At 44.5% G+C, this 22436-nt stretch overlaps 1 protein-coding gene across 1 annotated transcript; it reads right to left on the reverse strand.

The window, feature by feature from the left end:
* Nucleotides 1-3839: 3839 nt before the first annotated feature.
* Nucleotides 3840-19668, reverse strand: STC2 (stanniocalcin 2). Its single transcript, XM_045028955.1, has 4 exons — nucleotides 19346-19668; nucleotides 16774-16916; nucleotides 13613-13824; nucleotides 3840-7382 (listed from the first exon to the last, which is right to left on the reverse strand). The coding sequence occupies exons 1-4, from the start codon at nucleotides 19611-19613 to the stop codon at nucleotides 6989-6991; spliced, it is 1017 nt and encodes a 338-aa protein (XP_044884890.1). The 5' UTR covers nucleotides 19614-19668; the 3' UTR covers nucleotides 3840-6988.
* Nucleotides 19669-22436: the final 2768 nt, after the last annotated feature.

A 22436-nucleotide genomic window follows, 5' to 3' on the forward strand; every position in this document is an offset into this window, starting at 1 on the left:
CTCATCCCCAGCCCCACCCCAGAGCCCACACCCACAGCCAGCGCCTGCACCCCTTCCCGCACCCCAGCCCCCTGCTCCAGCCTTGATCCCCCTCCCACCTTCCAAACCCCTTAATCCCAGCCTGGAGCACCCTTTTACAACCCAAACTCCTTATCCCCAGCCCCACCCAGAGCCCACACCCCCAGCTGGAGCCCTCACTCTCCCCCCCAGGACCTCATGGCCTGCCCCAGCCTGGAGCCCCCTCCTGCACCCTGAACTCCTCATTTCTGGCTCCACCCCAGATCCTGCACCCCCAACCAGAGCCCTCACCCCTTCCCACAACCCAACTCCAATGTTGTGAGTATTTATGGCCCACCGTACAATTTCTACTCCCAGATGTGGCCTTTGGGCCAAAACGTTTGCCCACCCCTGTTGTAAATACTTTGATAGACCCAGCTGGACTCTCATTTTTTTCCTGGAAGGGCTGCTCCTAAGCTACAATATGTGTTTTTCCCTTCTAACTGCAGTATGAAAAGAGAGGGCACAAGCTGAGTCCAGTCCCTCAGAAGATGAGATGATTCTAATGGAAACTACAATGCAACAATAAGCTGGGAAAATTGGCTATGTGTTTGAACTCAAAACAAATTTCAGTTCAACTATATTTGCTTCCTGCTAATATTCGAGCACTCGAGCTTTTCTAGCATGAAAACTCCCAAACCATGACTTTTTTTCAGTTCCAGTATTCACCAACGCAAATGTTGGTTAGGCAGCATGGTCCCTGGAAATGGACAGGGTACTGGGCTAGGAGTGAGAAGAGCCGGGTTCTATGACTGGCTCTGCCACTGATCTGCTGTGGCACCTTGTACAAGTCACTTCATCTCGGTTTCCTATTTATCCGTCTTCTCTATTTAGACTGTAAATTCATTGGGGGAAGGTCTGTTTCTTGCTATGTGTTTGTACAGCACCTAGCACAATGGGACACTGATCTTATTTGGATCTCTAGGTGGTAGTGTAATATAAATAAAAATAGTAAAAATTATAATATGTGCTGAACACCACAGAGTGGATTGAAAATTTACCAATCAAATATAGAACTCATCATTTGCACTGTGTTGTTTGGTTCTATAAGTCCTCCAATCAGGGAAAAGGAACAATATCATGTGACTTGTGTAATGTCTATTTAGAGTGGCATAAATTCTGGTTGTATATTCGATTGCAAACTGCAAGTTACTTGCAAAACTATTTGCTGAAGACATTCACAAATTAATATGTAAGTGAGAAGTTTATGATTTGCCTAGGCAGTTTATTAACTGGAAAAATAAGATGAAATTCCTGGAATAAATTATTTGTTTTGACTGACACACATGATGCTATAGTGGCTGTAATCCTGCCTCATTAGAAAGTCAGGCTGCAAGGAGCTCACGCAGGAATGGTCCATACCTCCCAGCAAACCATCACAGACTCTCTTCAATGCAAGGGAGTAGGAAGTGGGTGTGTTGTGGTGGAGCTAGTGAAGTGCATACAGAGCAAATCTATAAGGGCTACAACCAATGTAGGAGGGAAGAAGGTGGTTAAATCTACTGCTCCCTCTCCCTCATTCATAGTAGTAAGTGACCATAGGCCAGTTACATGGTGAGGTTGCTCTGAAGTTCATTTTAGATCTGGATCCCTTTCTCTTTGTCTCTATACATTTTATGTCAGCACAACACCTCGTTACGCAGGCTTTGCTGGGTTTTATAAGACTGGACCCCCTCAGGAAATGCCAGGATCACATCACCCATCACTGACATGTAGCCACGCCGGGAGTGGAATGAGATTCCATAGCACTGTGCTTCAGGACATGGAAAACAACTTTACTAGCTAAAATTTTAGGGAGAATGGTAGTTGGCAGAACGTAATTACCTGAGCTGGATTTTGGCATGACTCTGACCCAACTCTTGCAATGAATGCAGTGAGCTCTTTAATGATCATGAGTGGCCAGAATCTCGGTTTTACATCTTATCTATAAGCCTCCTGGTGCAAACCATAGCTTTGCATGGGGCCATTTCCTGCTATACGCTGTCATTGCACTGCTGGCAAGATGCACTTTCCCTTTGCACAGTGGTTAAAGATAATCAGTGGCAGGATTATGCACAAGCTGTTGCTAGGTGGCAATGCACCTTAAACAAAGAAATATTAGAGATTATGGATTCCTGCAAATCACATTTAAGCTTGTGAAGTCCATCTTATCCAAAGGCTTAAATTGGATTAGTTATTTTTAAACCTTGCAGAAGGAGCATTAAAAATGTGCTTTTAATGCAAGCAGCCATAAACAATTCCTGCCTTAGGGCCTGGGTTTGCTCTTTCGTAATTCTCCCCCTTCCCCACCCCCTGCCGCATAAATAATCCGAGCTGAAGAAGGGAAAAAAATAGTTTCCGGGCCTGGTCTCCAGTTCAAGTCACCAGCCTGGCTTTTTCCATATCTCAGCTATAGAGACCATTCAAACTGGGGTTTGCTTGCTTGCTTTAAATCGTGGGATTTAGCTGCTCTGCTTTGCTCAGGGACCAGCAGATTTCTAAGATTTTATTTACAGCTGCAAGTTCAGACTGTTGCTGAAATGACTGTAACAGAGCAACTCACATTGGGATTGCATCTGAATACAAATCCTCAGCAACTGTCACATCTTTAAGCAATGCATCCCATATGTAAGATACATGGGTTAATTTAGTAGTCAACAAAATGAAGAACTAAGCAGAATGGACTGGAGACAATGCAGGCAGCTTCCCTACACCCTGCTACCCAGCTCTGCCGATGCACCTCAATCCTGACTGCAGCACCAGTCTTGGGTTCCTCTATACGACTCTGGCAACATAACTAAATGCTAACCTGCATCCATCCTGCAGGTCCATTGAGCTTCATCCATCAGTTAAGTCTGTTGAGCAAAAAGTGCCAGTGATGTCAAATTGTGGGAATGGTTTTGTGATCTGAGTTACTGAGGACTAGGATAAAACTCAACTAGCCTCATGTGCCCATTTGATTGCAGCTAATATTTGACCCCAAGGCTCCAGAGGTGAAAGGTGAATCTGTGAGCACCAATGCATCTCCATATCTGCTTCTCACTCTTCAAGACGAACAGTTTAAAAACAGAACTAAGACTGAGCAGGACTCTTTTATCTATACAGTGGTATTACATGTACCTAAATAACACAACCCTGAAGCCCTTGCTTAGGTAAAACTCCCACTGAAATCAATGGGAGCTTAGTTTAAGGACTCCAGAATCAGGCCTTTTAAATAATACAATGATGGAGTCAAGATCTGCTGTTTGGCTTTCTCTACTGCAAAAGAGAAAACAAAAACCCAGCTCCTGGCCCCACTCTGACGGTGTAAAAGTGGCCAGAAAGCTGGTTTAAAGAACCAGCCGTAGAGTCCCTAGCTTGCATAGGGAATCCCCAGATTGCACACAGCTGTTGCAGTCAGGTCTACTTCACCTGCTCCTGCTCCCCTGACATAAGGATGTGTTCAGGGAGTAGGAGGGAGGTGGTTATAGCAAATGGCCCTAGGGTACCCTTCCAGCTGGTGCAAACTAGAACATCCCTGAGGCTGTTCTAACTTGCTCCAGGGTCAAATTAGCCCTCAGGATTGGGGGAAAGGACTAGCAGGAAATCACTGCCCTCTTCCTTTCTCAGGTAAGCCAAGTGCAGCTCAGGCATACCTCAGGTCTAGCCCATTGAATGTATCTATGTTGTTTAAAAGCCCAGCTTCAACGTGGTTTCTTATCTCTTACCAACATAGCTAGAACCACACTTAAAAAATAATAGTCGTAATCTCAGCAAGACTTATTCAAAACATTTATTAGTGTTTCAGGAAAAATAATAGCAGTGTGAAAAGATACAGAGCTTTGCCTAAATCCATATGCAATGTTTACAAGCTTATTTGGCTGTAAATTCTATATGAGATAGAACTAGTATGTTTTTCTCCCAGAGAACTGGAATTTAAGGACAGTTTTTTAATTATGTTTCAGAACTTCATTTTTAAAGACAGGACAGTGTTTTTGTGGGGTGATTGGTTATTTCTGTATTTTCCAGTAAGTATTTTACTTTTCCCAGTTTCTCTTATGGGTGGTTTTTTTTTCCAGATGCAAAGCTTAAGAGAAATATCCAGACCTTGTTTTTGAAGTTAAACCTCCTTCGCAAACAGCAGGTTCGGGAGGATTGTTGATCAACGTATCATAGGGTCTCTAAGGGGACAGTCGATTTTTTTTAAATTGATTTCACAAAGAATTAAGGCTATGTAGATGTCTTGATAACATACTCTCAGGTAAACATACCCTACTTGTTAGACATGAAAGAAGGTTTAACAATAAATAAATGATTTGTGCTGTCAATAACATTATGGAACTGTATAAAATTACATTTACGTTGCTTTAAACAACAACAAAAACATACTAGTGGCATGAATATATACAACACAGGTCATGACATACGTTTAAATTACCATAGCCAGCAGTGTTTGGTTTTTAAATGGAGACACTATAATAAATAGAAATGTTAAATATTTACAATAATAGCATATGTGGAATCAGTAGATGAACACAGAAAATCTTCACACACAGAGGAAAAAAATGTTATGCCATATACAAAATCCCCTACCCCCTTGAAACAATAAAGAAATTGTCATTGAATTAACAAGATGGAGGAATATATACTTTTCCTCATGCAGAATGAATGAATAAAAGTAAATTGTATGCATGCTGAGGTGATATGTTGACTAAGACATTCAAGAGTGTATATATATCGCTATACGTTTGGTTCTCATAGATGAATTAGACCTTTAATGAGAGAGAGAGAGACCTTAATGGAGTTAGGCAAGAATATTAACTTGGTAGCAAGTCCTTTTTGCTGTCATGGTTTGGTTCTCTTTTTGGTTTGAGCTTGTCCTTTACTATGCCTATGCGTCATCATGGGGCAGTGGGATGCTCATGAGGAGTTCACAGTGAGGGAGACCAGAGACTTTCCTATTGCATCACCAGCAGCAAGACACTTTGTTCTGGGGCAGGGAGGGTGTCCTTCAAAGCACACCACTGGAAGCAGTGTATGTGCATTGACATTAGCTAGGGAACTACAGTCACTCTGAGTTGCACCTTCTGTGTGTATGAGCCACGGGCCACCATTGCCAGGACTGAATCAGTCATCTTGTCCATATACTAGAAGGAACTTGCCCATCCCTCAAGGGCTCTTAGCCTGATCCTAGATTCCCCGAGGTCAGATGAGAGTTTTGTCAGAGACTTCAATGGGAGTAGGATCAGGATCTTTTTTGATCAAGAGGTTGATGGCTGCATAACAGTGTAACTCTTCAGGTTAATGGTTGTTCTTTGCTCCCTCCCAACGAAGGAGATTTACCCACATGTCTTCTATTAAGAGTAATGCCCAAGATTCTGCTAAGGGATATATGCACAAATCTCCCACTGAAGATACTGGAAGCCACATACACATATCCAGAAGCAGAATTTGACTCAGTGGGAGTTATAGCTAAATCCCTTGTGGTGCTAATCACCTCCACTCCCACCAAGTGACAAAGATGTAGGTCAGTTCCCTGTGTTAGTTCAGTCTGTACCAAACTGCCTTCCCGCCATTGGTGATTTGACTCCAGGCCTCCTGAAGCAAAAGGCCAGTGCTCAGACCCTTGGTGTGATACTGTTTTGCAAGAAAGCTCATCCTTCCCCAACAGACGTTACTAAAGTTCCCACCCCTCTCTGCCTTTGGATACGATAACCAATGTTTTAAGAATAACATCCTAGGATAGGTTGTTGCAGCAGTACAACTTGAGGGTCATATTTGCATATGGGGATAAGAAAGGATGCACCATAGCATCTCACCCTAACTTTAAATCACTCAAGAAGATTAAGCTCTCCAAAACCATCTTATCACTCTGCATTTCACTCTCACTCTGTAGGGTTTGGAGGTCACTATCCAGTGTGCTAGTTTAAAAAAAAAAAGTTAACTGTCTCTCACTATCCCACAGTCATTTTTGGCACTTTGATAAACCATGGCCTGTGGCCAGATTTAGAACACTCGGTCTCTACAACCCTGCAAACTCCATAATGCTGCTTCCAAAGACAATAGAAGGAATAGATCTTCAACAGGCCTCCACAATACTCCCTAAGCCCCCAAAGCTTAAGCACACATCAACTGTTTGTGCCTAAGCCCCACATTTTGGGTTGCTCACAAGTGGGGAGGCTGCTGCAGCAAATGCTCCTCTGTGAGCACAGCCACAGGTTCTGAAAGAGGACATGCCTGGGGACTTTGGAGGTCTGTGGAAAATGTGCTCATTCTGATACTAAGCAGGTCACAAAGCTGGCTACTTAGGCCACTGACATCTTGGAGTAACTGGATAAATAAAGTAAAGTTAAGCAGTGGTTAAAATACATACAAGGGGGCATTTAAGTCGGATAGTGTCACCCAGACAGGAACAATGGCTCAGGACTTACGAGAAAATGACATAGCTCAAAACATCAATCTCCCCGTGCAATAAACTGGACATTTATTTCATTAGAGTGTCACAGCAGCCCACTTTGAACTCTTACAGTCACAGCCATGGGCAGAGAAGATCCCTTTGGAATTCTGCCATCTGCTTGGAGACTGCCCCCTAAGCATAGTGGAGCTGTGAGCTGTGAATGGCCAAAATAAAAGCTGGCTGATCCCTCCCCGCACCCTTTTCCCCAACCAAAAGAAAGGCAAATTGAAAACAATATCCACTTGTTCTGTTGTTTTTAAAAGGGGGGGGGTGGTAAAATTTTTCTCACCCATTGGTTATATGAGTGTCCAATTCTCTGGAGACAATCAATAACCCAGAACCACTGCTCTCCCTCTACTAATCTATACACTATCACTGAAGTCCACATATACCACAATGCCCTGTGCTTGACATCACCCCTCTGAATGGTAAAGGTTTTGGAATGTCCATAGCTAAGAAGATGGACTCAATGGAGGAAGTTTTGGTGGAGGGGGAGGGTTGAGTCGGTGCCTCCTTTCACCTTCGGATGTCAGAGAAATCGGACAGTTCTTCTGCCCGCTCAATGATCCCGTGTGCCCCTTTGGGGCTGTGAGCTCCAGCTTTAACCCGGGGGTGGGTGTTCAAGTGAGCCCTGCCACCTCTCTCTCCCTTGGCAGCTCGTGAGCTCTCCCTGTGGTCAGACTCGGGGTGGACTAGTATGTCCCCACGGCTGGTAGAGGCTTTGGTGGCTTCACCTGGCTTCCTCTCAGGACCCAGTGTGGAGTCGCTGTGCACGACTGAGGTGCAGAAGCTCAGGATGGAGCATAGGCTTCCCCAGTTCTGTTCACACTGGGTCTGGATGCTTCTGGTGATAGCCTTTTTCACTTCGTCCCCGCATGTCAGCAGGATGTTCACCAGGTCGACATATGGCCTGGAAGTAAATCAAACAGCAGAAGGGAAGTTAAAAGAGAATCGTGTTGCAAGATGCAAGTAGGTTACACATCAGCAAGTGGGTATGAGATCACTGTTCCTCATTCTCCTCTTGCTTACTCCAGAGCATCTGCTTGGGGCTGGCTGTACTTGTCAGCTAGTGGCCAGATGCTATAGAAGACAAATGCAGTACAGGAGTTCCCTCATCTGGCAGCCATGTTTTATATCCTATATGTTACTACAACTGAGACTTGAGTCCTTTGGCAGCATCTTCACCAAGTGAACAATAATGTCCCGTCCCCCTACACCTGAAAGCTGCATTAGGCATGGCTTCTACAGAGACATGGCTAGTTGGGTTACGATGGGCAACAGATGCAGACTGTTGAATTGTCTAGTGGACAGAACAAGGGGGTAGGAATCAGGAGACCTGGGCTGCTGCTTGTGTGGAGTCAATACTGCTAATGTATTTTAGCACAAAAAAGTGGATGATTATATGGTGTCTGATCAGTCAGTTGCATGCTTGGGAACAGCTCACCCATTTGAGGAGTCAAGATGAATTTTGTACCCAGTGCCTATTCTCCCTCCTGTCCCCCCCTGCACCCGAGTTGATATGGGCTGGAGAGTTGCATTGATTTGAGGGGTGATGCTTTTGGCAGCCACAAGCACAAAGATTTATTTTTAAGTTGAAAATAAAAAACATATACGTAGCAGAGGCAGAACTGTCACCAACTGCCCCAGAGATGGACTGCCTCCAGTCCTGCATTTACTCGGGCTGTGTCTACACTACAGCAGCTCCGATGCAGCTGCACTGCTGTAGCTCTTCTGGTGAAGATGCTCTATGTTGACAGGAGAGAGCTCTCCCATCGGCTTAATAATTCCTGCCTCTGGGAGAAGCTGTAGCTATGTCGGCGGGAAAAGCTCCCCCACCAACATAGCGCTGTCCACAACCTAAGTTATACCCAAGTAATTTGGAGTGTAGGCATAGCCTTAGGCTAATTGTGAAATTGTGATTTCAGAGCAGTTAGAGCCAGAAAACACCTATTACACGAATGAATCCAAACCTTGTCAGGGTAGGATATTGCTTCCTGATACTTCTCTAACAGATATTAAATCAGTCCTACATGTGGCCTCTACAAACTTTATTCACTTCTACAAATTACTGTCATATGGGAGCCCATATGGGACTCAGCCTTTACTCCTTGGGACCACAGGAGAGAAAAAGCTGGGACTGAAAGCAGAATCTTCGGCTCTCTAGAATAGCTGGGATGCGGGGGGCTGAAAAAGGGCGGCTCCTAACTGACCTAGTGGCGATTTATCAGAGCATCACCCTGCTTATGTTTTCTGGGAGGGAAGGGGCAAGGTCTCTGGACCCTCTCAAGGACTGGTAGTGGCAAGAAAATATCCTACAAGGAAAAAGAATAGTGAAGCCTACTGGACACACCATTCACGTAAAAAGGAAATATGCAAACTTGCCCTGAGCTAAGGAGATGTTTTTAATATCATTAGATACTACAGTGGTGAGCACCTAAATAGTGTTTTCTCCAAAGCCCTGTCAGCACATCTGCCACTGACCTAATGCTCTGTGACTGTGCATGTTTCAGCATGGCCACCCTTCTGTCTCCTTCCCACCACCTCCCTCTTAGTCGTCAGCTGAGATAAGGGACCTTAAAATTAGCCAATTCCCTTCCCATGTGGCCCATCGAGTTCCTAAAATATCTAGCTAATTACAGAAAATTGACTTGCAAAGTCACGCTATTTAATTGTAACACTAGTAGATACTCATATTATTGTACATAACAGTAACCAAATCTCACACCTCAGGGCATAAACTGATCACCTGCCTAGGTCAGGGAGGAATTTCCCCACCCAGGTGAACAGCACTGCGCAACAGGCTAGGGGTTTCACTGGGTTTTATCACTTTCATTTGCCTTCATCTGAAGCTTCAAGTTTCTGCCTCTGCTGGAAGCGGGATCAATAGGCCACTGATTTAATTCTATGTAGCTAGGAGACTTGAAGTCCACCTTGAAAGCATAGTTTGTTACCATATTGAGTTGTCTTCTCCAGACTTATTTGGTTCTATTTCTTTGCCAATGGGGTCACTGAGGATTGAAACTATCTTCACCCGCACCCAACTGAGGCAGATGGCAAGAGGATTGCCACTCTATGGCAAGTGACTCAACGCCTTTGGGCTAGCCTGAGAGCACAGGCAGAATACTGATCACACTTGGCAATCATCCGCCAACTGGGAAAATTACTGACTGACTATTTTTAATTTAAGTCACATCCTGTGGTGCTGCATTCACATGACACAACATGGCCAGTGAATGGATGACGCCCAGCTTACTTAGCGAAGCATCAGAGAGAGCAAGTAGAACACTTGCAGAAGCACGTCTGGTAAGGCAGTATCACCAATAGAGCAGACTCTTATCAGACAGGCTGGGAGAGCCCAGAAGGGTGATACAGTTAAAAGTCTCTCGTCAAAGGAACCACCTGAATTGCAACTTTAGCTTTCTCAAGGGTCCCAATTCAGCCGTAGTGTAAGCAGTGGCAGCTCCATTGATTTCAGTGATGTGCCCAGCCCATTTACACCAGGGTTGAATCTGGCACATAGAGTGGTGCTGATGTCATCTTCGGTGGAGACCAGTTGTGCATAGTGCGGGGTGCCGGATGAGCCCTGTACCTGAAGCTATCCTCTTGAAATAGGCAAAATAGACAGGGAGGGATAAGGAGAGCTAGCAAACGAAGATAGTAGAGTGGATGAAAGTACCAGGATTTTACTCTGTTGTTAAACTGAAGTTTGTATGGAATCACTAATGTCTGGGGATGCAACTTCTTTGAAGGAAGGAGTTTAAGGAATAAGGAATCCATCTTTGGATTCTTGACTGGGGTAGTGGTGTTGGGATTTTTTTAGTTATTTGGAGCATAACAGGTCCCAGAAGTGCAACTGTTCTTACCATTTTCACCATTATAATAAAAAAATAGATCCAAACCTCCATTCCCCCAACCTGCTCCCCAAGAAGTGCCCTTACGGCCCACAAGGTGCTGTTTAGCTTACACGTGAAGAGAAAATGGTAAAAATAATATGACAAAAGACTGCTCATTTCGGAATAGTACCGGAGGAGGTGGTGAGAATGAGCGTCAATAATGTTTCCTGGTCTAAAGTTTTGTCTTTTATTTGAAACAGGAACTAAGGAACAGGACACGGTCTTTAATATGCCTGTCAAATGAGCCAGTGAGAATTTTACTGACATCCATTAAAAAATTGGACTTTGGCTCTACAAAGTCACCTGAAAAATGGTGGCGCAGTTTTCCTGGTACAATTAGAAGCCTTTGTTAGTTGTGCCCCTTACAGGTGTTTATAGTCTGCCAGAGCTCTGAGGAGTGCCTCTTCCTCGTTCCTCGACTTCATGCTCTCCTCATCCTACTTGCTATCCTGCCTACAGGATAGTTGTGTCCTAGTGACCTGAGCAAAACACGGAGTCAAAAGACCTGGGTTTGTTCCCAGCTTTGCCACCCACTTGCTGATTGCCTCTGGGCAAGTCACTAAGTCCAAAATTCTCAAAACTTATCCTGATTTTGGGGGCCTCTATTTTGAGAGCCCAACTTGGGATAGGCAGGGCCTGATTTTCAGAGGCGCTGAGCACTCACAGCTCTAAACGAGCTTAGCTGACCAGGCAGGAGGTGTACCGAGTTGGGGACCCAAAAACTGAGGCCACTTTTGAGAATTCTGGTCTTACCCACTCTGTAAAGTGGGGAACATGGACTCACCTTGGCAAAGCACTCTGTTCTTATTGCATCTTTCATCTACAGAGCTAAAAAGTTTTACTTGTAGACAAGCATCCGCCAATTTACAGCCTGTTAATGCAGCTCCTGAAATGCCGATAATGGTGTGCAATGTGACGCACTGCTTGCCCTCACTGTCCCAGAAGAAGCCCGGCATGCTTGTGCCTCCACAACACTCTCATCCTCTACCACGAGGATAGAGACCAGAAATGGCAATGCAAAAAACAACCGCGACGACACCAGCCATGCTGTTGATCCTAGCTTCAGGAAGGTCCATGCTCATGGAAGGAATGTTGCTCTCAGTGGGCCCTATTCACTTTGTGAAACTGTAATTAACGATGGAGTAAATTTGTGTCACAGCTCCACTCTCCTTAAGCGTAACCTGGAGTTTAAGGGTGGGATTTTAACAGAACCTAAGGGAATTAGGCTGGGATTTTCAAAGGCCTTGGTGCCTAAGAATGCAACACTAACACCTTGAAAGTTGAACTGGTCATTTCATTGCTCTGTGCCTCAGTTTCCCCACCTGTAAAATGGGGATAATGATACTGACCTCCTTGGTAAAGCACTTGGGGATCTTCTGATGAAAAGTGCTATAGAACAGCTGGGTGTTATCTGTCATTGTCTATGGGTTTGGAGGGTTTGATTATTCAATAGAGAATGAGAAATCATTGGGGTATGGTATGAAGATGTCCAGTGATAATTTTTCTGCCAGCCTGTGGCTGAGCATCCCTGTTTCTGGGTGCAATTTCCATCTGCAGAAAAGTATTCTCTCATTTTTGCACCAGCAAATGAAGGGTGGGCACAAACCACAGTAGTTTGTGCCTGATTTGTTCCTGCAATTTGGGTAGTTTAGATGTGTTATTAATAAGACTTATACCGGCCATTCACTGCAGGTGTAAACTGTACTCCCAAAAGAGGGGAACTACTGAAAATCTAGACTCTGATGTTCCATTTTGTATGCAATTGTGTCCTTAGACATTTCCTTGGCAAACATATGGGGTTGATGAGAATAGGAGTATGGGGCTTTTCTTCATGATGGTCTAGGCCAGTGGTCCCCAACGCAATGCCTGCGGGTGCCATGGCGCCCGCCGAGGCATTTATGTGTGCCCGCCTAGTGCCCAGCAGGGGAGAGAAGCTGGGGTCCCACGCCTGCTGGGGACAGAGTACTCCAGAGCTGCAGGTTGCGGGCACCAGCTTTCTCTGTCCCTGGCAGGCACGGGGCTGCGGCTTCTCTCCGGCTTCTCTGGGGCTGCAGGCACCAGTGTTCTCGGACCCCGGCAGGCGCCGGGCCCTTCTCTCCAGCTTCGAAGCCGGAGAGAAGACGCGGCCCCGCCCCTGCCGGGGACAGAGAACTCCGGGGCTGCGGGCTTCATTCTATGTTAAAGTAAGAATAATAAATATATTTGGACCAGCAGTTCAACAATGTTTTACTTTTTTTAAATAAATAAGATGAAAACTGTTTATGATATTTATTTTGTAAAAACTCCTTAATTTTTCTTACAGGTAGATGAAAAAGAGCAAATTCACATGGTAAGGTGAAAGAGTAATTGCTGAATAATTTAATTTAATACCTTTTACATGTAAAATTACCCTTTTTATCTTAGCGATTCATATATTATGTAACATTAAAATATGATGTTTTTCATATTATTTAATGTACAAATACAAATAAGCCTTGAAAAATTGCTGGCGCCCGCCACACTCTTCTGAAAACATGAATGTGCTATTGGCCACAAAAAGGTTGGGGACCACTGGTCTAGGCAGTTTCTGTGACTAACAGCAACAACAAGATGCTTTAGGAATATGAATACTTGGGAATTTCATAAAGCAAATCAGAAATGGACTGCAATTAATCTTCATGCAAGATTATGTTGTTTGGATGAGGGGAGAGTATGACATCTGTTATTTCAGTAACAGCTGCAGATACCTGGGGATAATCTATTTCTTTACAAAATAGAACTGTGGCATCAAACTATTATTACCTAGTGTAAATACCATCTTGACCACTTCACTTATGTTTTCTCTCTTTCTTCGGTCAGTTTGTTTTCTCTTTTAGAATACGAGATCTTTGGGGCAGGGACTGGGCCTTCTTTTTTGTTTGGAAAGTGCTTGGCACACTTGTGGGTACCTCTGGAAACAAATAGTAAATGTCATAGCTAAAAAAAAAAATTGATCCAACTTCAACACATTTGTTCCCCTCCCATTTTGTAAAATGTCAACTAGTCTTTGCAGCACCTCTACGAAAAGAGCTATCCCATTTGACAGATGGAAAACTGAGGCAGAATAGTTAAGTGACTTGCTCAAGGACACAATTAGATGGGATGGAACTCAGGATTTCCTGTCTCCTGGGAGAATGACTATACAACCCAGTAGATGACATGTCTTTTTAGGTGAAATTCTTCCCTCGCCCTCACTACAATACCAGGCTCCTTGCACACTCATACTTACTCGTGCTGCAGCAGATCTTTGAAGTGAATCATATCCACAATGACTTGGACATTCTCCTTGGCGGCAGAGCAGAGGTCATGTTTCAGGTAGCACTCCCGCTGTAACTGGAACACCATGTCTTTAATGGCAGGGCACTTGCGACTGATGCAGCTGAATTTGTGTCGCAGGGCGTGAGCCTTACATTTCAGAGCATCTTTAATGAAGGATTTTCCCTGAGAAGATAAGAAACGGAGTAGTTCTGTATTTGTGTCCGTTAAGCACATTGGGTGATTTATGCTCAACTAGCCACTCCTGCACATGACAGAGTCAAGGGTTAATAGACTGCTAAGGCTATTTGTTAATGTCTCCCCCCGTTTTATTTCTTTGCTCCTAAAGGCCATGTCAGGTTGTCCTGTCCTGCCATTCTAGAAGGGCTGGATGCTGTTCCTAGGCTGGTTGTGTCTGGTTTTCTCCATGGTTATGTGATGCTTTCATTACCTCCTCCCAGCACTGAGTGCCCTGCCTCTACCACGGCCCCTGTCCTTGCTGGTCTAGGAGAGAAAGAAGCAGCTTCATTTCTAAACAACAGAGAGCCCCACTTAATGAACTAAATTCATTCCTGGTCTGTCACCATGGACTACATTGGGCTTACATCACTGATGAGAGTGAACAAATGTGTTTTGAGTCTCCAGGACCACAAAGGGCATATTCACCGTCAGTCACACCAAAACTGCCTTTCCTTATCAGTTTGCAAAGTTCACATAGCTCTTATAGAAGGACTCCCTGTCCCCTTAAGGAAACCACTGGCTTCAGTGTTTCCTGTTTCCCTCTCCTATCCTCACAATAAAAGACTCTCCAAATCAATGCTACCAGCCCACTCTCATAAGCCACCCACAATAACATCTTTATGTTTGTGTCTGCTGGAGGGAAGACATTTCAATTTGAAGCCTTCACAAGCAAATTGAAGACAATAAAGGCTATTTAGGCGATGTCCGAACCATCTTCCATGCTCTCCTCATATTGCTTTACAGAGGAATATTCAAGGCATGCCCATCCCTATCCTTTCCTCTGTCCACCATTAGATATGATAGCTAGTCCTTCTATATATGTATGTCACAATTCTCTTGGCAACTATGCTCAGCTTTCGTCTCCTTGTTGAGTGACAGCTGGGTGGTAGCGATCCCGTGTTGCCCCAGTTTTTATTAGCCTCAGGTTATCCTAGCTGATGGGTGATCAATGGGGCGATTTTTGCTCTCACTGATTCCAGATTTACACCCTTGTAACTCTGAGATCAATTGTTACACCAGATTCACACAGATCTGAGAGCGAGACACACATGCTCCCCACTGATCAAAGTACTGTGTCAAACATCACTACCTTCCATTCCAAGTGCCAGATGCACTTCTTTGACCTTGCATTCAGTAACAAACACACATAGCACAGTAGACTTTAACTAACTACTGTACACACAGAAGAAATAATGTTTTAAAATCCCAGTCTCACATTTTTGCCACTGGAGAAAAATGTGGGTTAAGGAAAAGAGAGAATCACATGTGACAAACACTAGTCATGTCAGATAGGATTCTGAAACTTGCTCAGATACTGTAGGGATAAGGCCAGTAAAAGAAACTGAAGAGAAGAAATTAAAGTCAATGGGAATTACACATGTATATTTTAGAGGACAATTTGTTCCAACGGATCCGTGTCTTTGCATTGCAGTAGAAACAATCTGGATGTAATATAGCCCCTGTTCTCTTTAAAGATATGAACATGTCCAATAGCGCAATTATTTGCTGGCTTTTATGCAATAATTTCATATGTGTTTGGTTTTCCCATGGCTTTACTTCCATAAACTTTTTGCTTGTTGATAATATATAATGTATAAAATACATTAATCTCTAATTATCATTCTCTGGCAGCTGCCTGGAAACTAAGGCTGAGATTTTCAAAGATGCCCAGAGGATCTGGACACACAGTTCCCATCAATTTTACTGGACATCCAGATCCTTTATGTATCTTTGCAAATCTCAGCCTAAAATCTCCAGCACAGAGGAATTTGTTTTTCTGCTAGGTCTGGTCCCAGGGCCGAACTAAATAGAACAGCTGGATCTGCAAGACAGCTCTGCTTTCTACTATGCTGTATAAAGTGCCATTAGGCTACAGCTGGGTGACTTCAGTAAAGTTATGCTGTAAACTGCACGCGTCAAGCCAAATGCCGCTGGCCCATCATAATGTTCTCTTCTCTCCACACTGAAATGGGAGAGTAGGTTTACGAGACATAATAACAGGATGCTTCAGTGATGCCTAAATGGTCTGGGGAGAAAATGAAGGAGACAAACTTAATACCGCATACTGCCTAAAGAATGTATTTTATTGTCAGTGTTCGAGCCAAAGGACTATTTGAATACAGCAGCTTTTGGAGATGCCTGTGCTAGTTGTGTGTAGTTCTTGAAAATAATTTAACAAGCTCACATTGGATAAAATTTTCAAACATGCCTAAGTGACTTTTGAAAATGGGACTTAGGCTCCTAAGTCACTTAGATGGTTTTGAAAAGTGTATCCATCAACTCACTTGAATTAATTTGATCAGATTTGCATAGGGAATGCTAAAGTGTGATACTTCAGTTGATAGAGATATTTTCAGCATCATATATACATATGTCACTTAAGTAGTAAAATGATACATACACAATACTCTCTGTGCCTCTAAGAACTTACAGTATTTCAACCTATTGGCAGAATGCCCATTCGTGTCAATGGGATCAATCCTACAGTCCTTCATCAATGCAGCAGGAGTTTTGTCTTGAGTGAGGACTGCAGGATCCATTCATGGCATCATCACCATTCCATTTTTGTTATCACAGGTCCACTAGAAAAAAATTCTTAGGTGGGGGTACAGCTCGGTAGGAAACAGAATGTCTGTTGCATAAGACAACTTAAACACAATGCTTATGTTATTCTGTTCTTGGGGCCTGATGCAATACCATTCAAGTCAATGGGGTTGTATGCATCCAATTCTTAATTAAGGAAATGGGAGTTGAGCATGTGGAAGAGAAGATTTGGTCCTTAATTAAAGCCTTATTTTAAAGATGTATTTAAAAAAAGTCATTAAATTAAATATAGCATCTTCTAAACATATACTTCTGGGCATTTCACCCCCCCCCCTTTTTTTTTTTGATTACCTGGGCATCAAATTTTCCAGCGTTGTGTAGGAAAGTCATGCAGATCTCATGTAAGCCTCGGATCTCACAAGAGTTGTTTTCAAAGCATTCAAACACTCCACATCCCACATCACCAGCATTAACCAGGCAGTGCTGGATTTCAGCTAAAATGACCATTGATTATGGTTAATTTGTACAAATATTCATAAATGGGGGTGAGAGGAGAGAGAAGAGTTATTTTGCTAAGATCATCAGTTCAAAAGGAAAAGCACATGAGACAACAGTTCCTGTACCCACCGCATGTCCACTTTTTGCAGAAATTAGGCCAACACTTTTATGCATTTTGTTATGAATATGAGATCCAAAAAGTAAATGCCAAATTCACTCCACTTACATCGTAGCCATAGTCACTTGAAAATATCTAATGTTGTTTCATTCTTTCAGAGCATATGATGGGCCTGATATACAATTCCTACTCTTGCAAAGTCCCTCATTAACTTGAATGGAAATTTTGCCTGAGTGAGAACTGCAGGATCAGGCTAACATTTGTTTTGTCTAGTACTCTGAACCAGTGTCTGGTGATTAACACACCACTGTTTGCTGACCATTGGAGACCCCAATCCTGCTGTCTTTGCAGTCAATGGCAAAACTCCCACTAATTTTCAATGGGGGACAGAGCCCCTTGTTGCATGAGCCCTCTCCCCATCACCCTCCTTACTATCCAAAAATTCAGATTATTTGAATGCAACAGTCAAATAGACCTTTCAGCCATCTTCACACTGAATCTGTTATTTTTCCCTTCTAAACTTTTGTACAATATTGAAGCAAGTAATGTTTTATTTCAAACATTGGACAGACACCTTCAAATCAAAATCTGAACAAGGCAGCTCCTTGCCCTTCCTTAAAAAAAAATGCTGCCAAAAGGAAAGTGGTTGCTGAGAAGCTTAAGGATAAAGTCAAATAGGGGCAGCTTTTAGAGCAGAACTGAGGATGCTAAGAATTTGTTGTACTCATTTACTAGTGGCACCTTTAATTAAAGCTCACTTTTGGGATCTAGCCTAATCCCTCTCTAAACCGCAGCCTGCTTTTAAAACATCTGCAGCCTTCCCCCTTGACATGCTGCCATCTGAAATCCCTTACAGCAACTTTCGTTTTAATTTTAATTAACTTAGGGCAAAGAGGTGTTGATGTAATGTGCTGAGTTAGGAGATAATGGAATGTCTCTTAATATATCTCAACAAGAAAATTAATATGTGCAAATATCGTGTAATAACGACAGACAATGTCTTAGGAGTTTGTGTTCAGGTAAAAAGAAAGACTATCAGATGCTCAGGGGGGAGCGAAAAGACGGGGGAGGGCAGGAAAAGCCACATGGGGCTTTGCAGTTACAAAACCCAGGGGAGTTGGAAATCAGTTAATCAGTGTGACCTGGCATTGTGTTATTCCCACGTGGAAAGCTGCACATACAGAGGCACACAAAACGAAAAGGGGTCTCTTTGTCAAGCGTTGTATAACTGCATCTTGGTTTTTTTGGGTCTGGAAGCCCAGCTGTAGTGCTTCTGTTGGCATTTGGATGCAGACGGTTCTCAGATCACATGTCCTGGCTCCCAGTTTGCTGAGAATTGCACAGTGCCGTGATTCACATGTGGCAGTCCCTAATGGGCATTCGTGCATTCCGGCTCGTGTGTGTGTTTAAACAAGGCTTGCAGCATTGAGACAGTTAAAAAAAAAAGTAAGAGAGAAAGAGAAAAGTGTACAGCTCCCTCGCGCTCTTTCCATGCCTGGGAAAAGATCCAGTAATGTGCATGCCTCGGTTCTTTCTACTAGGCAGATAATACACGAGGAGGGATGAGAAGAGAAACCCCATGGCCAATTGCATCATTACTTGGTTCTCTGCGCAAGAGAAGTAGGCAGCAGCTCTAGTAATTTTCAGTCACGTTCTCCCCCCATCCCCCCGATGTTTTAACTGTGTATTTAGCATAGAGAAACCTTCTCTTTCAGACGAAATCTAAACCTCTGTTCAAACAGCATCTCCTGGATTAGAAATCGCCTGCGTCTGACCTGCTGGAGTTTCTTGTTTGCCTCCAGACTGGTTGGATTATTTAAAATTAAAAGGATTGAAGTGGACTGATTTGCAATGTGCAAGGACGGCCATGGCACTTTTCTGGTTCGGTGCCACAAGTAACTCTAATCTTAAACAAAAATCGCGTCTTCACCATTTATGATCACGTGGAATAACTTTCCAGTTGCTGCTAAATTGATCTCTCTACGGATTTCATCATTGTTTAGCAGAGATTAAATGCAGCGAGCTACTTGTCTCTGCGATTCAAAGGACAGCACGTGCTTGGCTAGCTGGGGCTTTAAAGGTAATTATAAGTGAACACTTATTTCCTCATGATTTATGTTTGACAGTCACACATAAAAATATGTAATTATGCACGTCTAGTTATCCAATACTCTGTAAATACAACAGAAAGACACCATTTCACTATAACTACTTCCTTACTGACCAATATTTAACATGCAGTTTGTTTGCATTTGAGTTTAATCAGACCAGCCTCTTCAAGCATTCCCCCCTTTTTAGATCACATACCTGTATTTTGCAAAGACAGACGCCCTTTTTGTTGAGGGGCTCTCTCTTGGGGACCTTCCGGCGGATTGGTGGCTTCTGTGCCCAAAACTGGATCAAAGCTTGCAAATACCAACGCCAGGGTAACTAATTTACTTAACAGCTCTGCACACATGGTCCTGGTTGCAACCCCACACTGGAGACCTTGGTGGGTTTCCCACCTCTGTTTCTTTTCAAAGTGTGTATAAATGAAGGCTACTGCTCTTCTTGTAATCTGCTCGCTGGATAGCATGTGATCAGGGCTCGTGCAAGTGCTCAAAGTGGCCAGAAAGGGAAAGGATGGTGCCTCAAATATCCCTGGAAGCTCTGGTGTCACTTGAATGAAGGAGTCGAGCAGGTGTTGTCCAGCAGCCCGACCAATAGGAGCCCTGTCCCCCTGTGACACCACACATAGTGGGCGGAGCTCGTTCTAAACTACTACACACCGTAGAACAAATTGTGAGGAAACTTGCATCAGCAGGTTGCAAACTGCACAATAATGATCATGAGCAACCAGGAGCATTTAAACACAGGAACAGACTGCAACCCAGTTAAAATCTTGCGTCTCGGAAGGAAGATCTCAGCCATTGCAGCTTCAGAAGCAGCACCGGGAGACTGAGAAAAGAGGGGATTCTGGGGTCCAGTACACCCCCTCCATCTATTCTTTCCTTTTGTATTCAGAAAGGCTTTGAACATTTAAAGCACGTTGCTTGAGCAGGCATCTGGAGGAGAATTTACACTTTGTAATGATTATTAGAATGTTGGGGGGAGCCAGCCAGGAAGAGGGGAGGGGGGTTTCCACGTGAGAGGCTGGAAAGGGGTACATCATCTTTGCCAAATGACAAAACTCTCCCCTCCCCCGCTTGTTCCTTAAAGCTTGACTCCCTGCATGGGTGTAGCTCCCGTCGCTGTGCGCTACAGACCTTAGCTTGCTCGCTGGGTGAGACGGGCAGCGAGCACAGCTCGGGAGGATTCCTAGCCTGCGAGTGGTGCCCGGGGATGGGTGCTGGGTGGTGGCATGCAAACAAATCTGGATTTTTTAAATCTTCCCATGTATTGCTTTGTAAAAAGGAGAAGGGAGCCCCAGAGATCCTCTAGTCACTGAAAGGAGCTGATCGCCGGCCCGCACAGCTGCTGGGCTGGGAACAAGAATGCAACTTTAATCTACTTCAAACACACGTTGCCACTTTTCCAAATCTACCCACCACCACGCATATCTTTGCCTTTCTCACTTTGGGTTTCTTGGCTGGCTTTCTTGAATCATCACTTTGAATGGCTTGTCTGCAATGGGGTGGAACACCGCCCCCCGCCCACCCCCTCTCGCTCACACCGTGAAGTCACTTGGATCTCCAGTGTCTTTTCTTACTGCGGGACTGAATAGACACTTCAATTGCGAGAGCTGATTGAAAACATTCAGATCGTGCACTAAGTAGCGGTGAAATACGTTTTCTTAGGTGCTCCCCCTCATTGGTATTTTATTTTGCATCTTTGCAGAGATTTATTCGGCCAAATTAAGCCCTGGGGTACACTCATTGGAGTTGCAGGAACTTGGCTTCTTATGCATTGATCTCTCAACCAGGGTCCGATCCTGCACTCTTTGCGCACCCTCAACGCCCTCTGAGCCTGGGGTGCACAAGGAGCGCGAGAGCGGAGCAGCCTGTCAAACGTCCCTCTTTGCGCAAACTGCAGCCGCTGCAACAAGTCTCTCAGCCTGGCTGCTTCTTGTCTGGGTGGCTGGGGGAAGCCTCCAGCAAGTGATCCGGGAAGAGGGGGCGCGGGGCCATACCCCCCTCCTCCCCAGCTGCGGTAATACACGTCAGATGTTTCATCAGACAGCGCTGGCCACGTGCAGCTCTTCTCTCTAGCTGCTGGGGAGAGCCCCTGCCTGCTGCTGCCATGTGGCTAGGGGAGGAGGCACAGGCACCGCTCTCCGGCCTCTTCTGCTACCCTGGGCTGGGAGGAAGGAGCGGTAGGGTGCACAGTGAGGAATTTCCCCAGCTGCTGCAGCAATGATCCGTTTCCCCACAGCTGTCCAAATGCACTTGAGGAAATCCACTCATACCTCCTAAAGTGAGGGTCTCCCTGAAAGGTCGTGACACCAAACTATGGCTCCATGGTTAAGGCTAAGACCCAGAGCTTGTCTACACTATGAAATTAAGTTGACATTGAGCTGCTGAATGAATTAAGTCGATTGTGCATGGCCATATCATGCTTATTGTCTCGCTGGAGTGTGTCCTCACTAGCAGTGCCTGCATCGTTGCACAAAGTAGTGCATCGTGTGTAGCTATCCCAAAATGCAACTTGCTGCCTTGTGTTTGGGGAAGTTTGTGCAATGCCTCATGGGACCAAAACATTGTCGCAGGGGAGAATGGGAACATTGCGTCGGCATCCCATGATGCACTGTGAGCCCTCCCTCATATCAATGGCAAACAACGCAATAGTTTTTACGCCTTAAAACTGCCACACATACGCCATAACCTCAGAAGCATGAAGCCTGCTCAGTTGTGTGCACTCTTGCTGTGAGCATCTCAAACACCTCGCTCCTTCCTCTGCAGTATTTCCAGAGCTGAAGTAGGGTCCGCCGTGCAGAACATAGCAATGTCCTGAAAGCAGCCCTGCTGCAAGCCATTTTAAAAAACAATTCACAGTGGCTGCTGGCAGTCACAGAGCAGCTGCACTCTGTTGAGCACCGTTTCTGGTCCCATGAAACAAGCACTGACTGGTGGGACCGCATTGTTTTGCAGGTATGGGATGATGAGCAGTGGCTGCAGAACTTTTGAATGCGGAAGGCCACCTTCCAGGAACTTTGTGCAGAGCTTCCCCCTGCCCTGCAGGTCAGCAACACAAAAATGAGAGCTGCTCTGACAGTGGAGAAGTGAGTAGCTTACAACGCCAGACAGTTACCAGTCAGTGGGGAATCAATTTGGAGTAGGTAAATCAACTGTGGGAACTGCTGTGCTCCAAGTGTGCAGGGCTATTAGTCGACTTCTGTTACAAAGGGTACTGAGTCTGGGAAATGTGCAGGACATAGTGGATGTTTTTGCCGCAGTGGGGTTACCTAATTCTGGTGGGGCGA

This window comes from Mauremys mutica, chromosome 8 (assembly GCF_020497125.1).
Source record: "Mauremys mutica isolate MM-2020 ecotype Southern chromosome 8, ASM2049712v1, whole genome shotgun sequence".
Lineage (NCBI taxonomy): Eukaryota > Metazoa > Chordata > Testudines > Geoemydidae > Mauremys > Mauremys mutica.

What these genes read in the sequence shown, in the direction of transcription:
- STC2 (XM_045028955.1), bottom strand. Translation starts at nt 19,613, where the DNA reads ATGCTATCCAGCGAGCAGATTACAAGAAGAGCAGTAGCCTTCATTTAT. An exon ending in TCTGTCTTTGCAAAATACAG is followed by an intron (nt 16,917 to 19,345) that starts GTATGTGATCTA and finishes TGGTCATTTTAG; the next exon opens with CTGAAATCCAGCACTGCCTG. An exon ending in CTGGAAAATTTGATGCCCAG is followed by an intron (nt 13,825 to 16,773) that starts GTAATCAAAAAA and finishes TTATCTTCTCAG; the next exon opens with GGAAAATCCTTCATTAAAGA.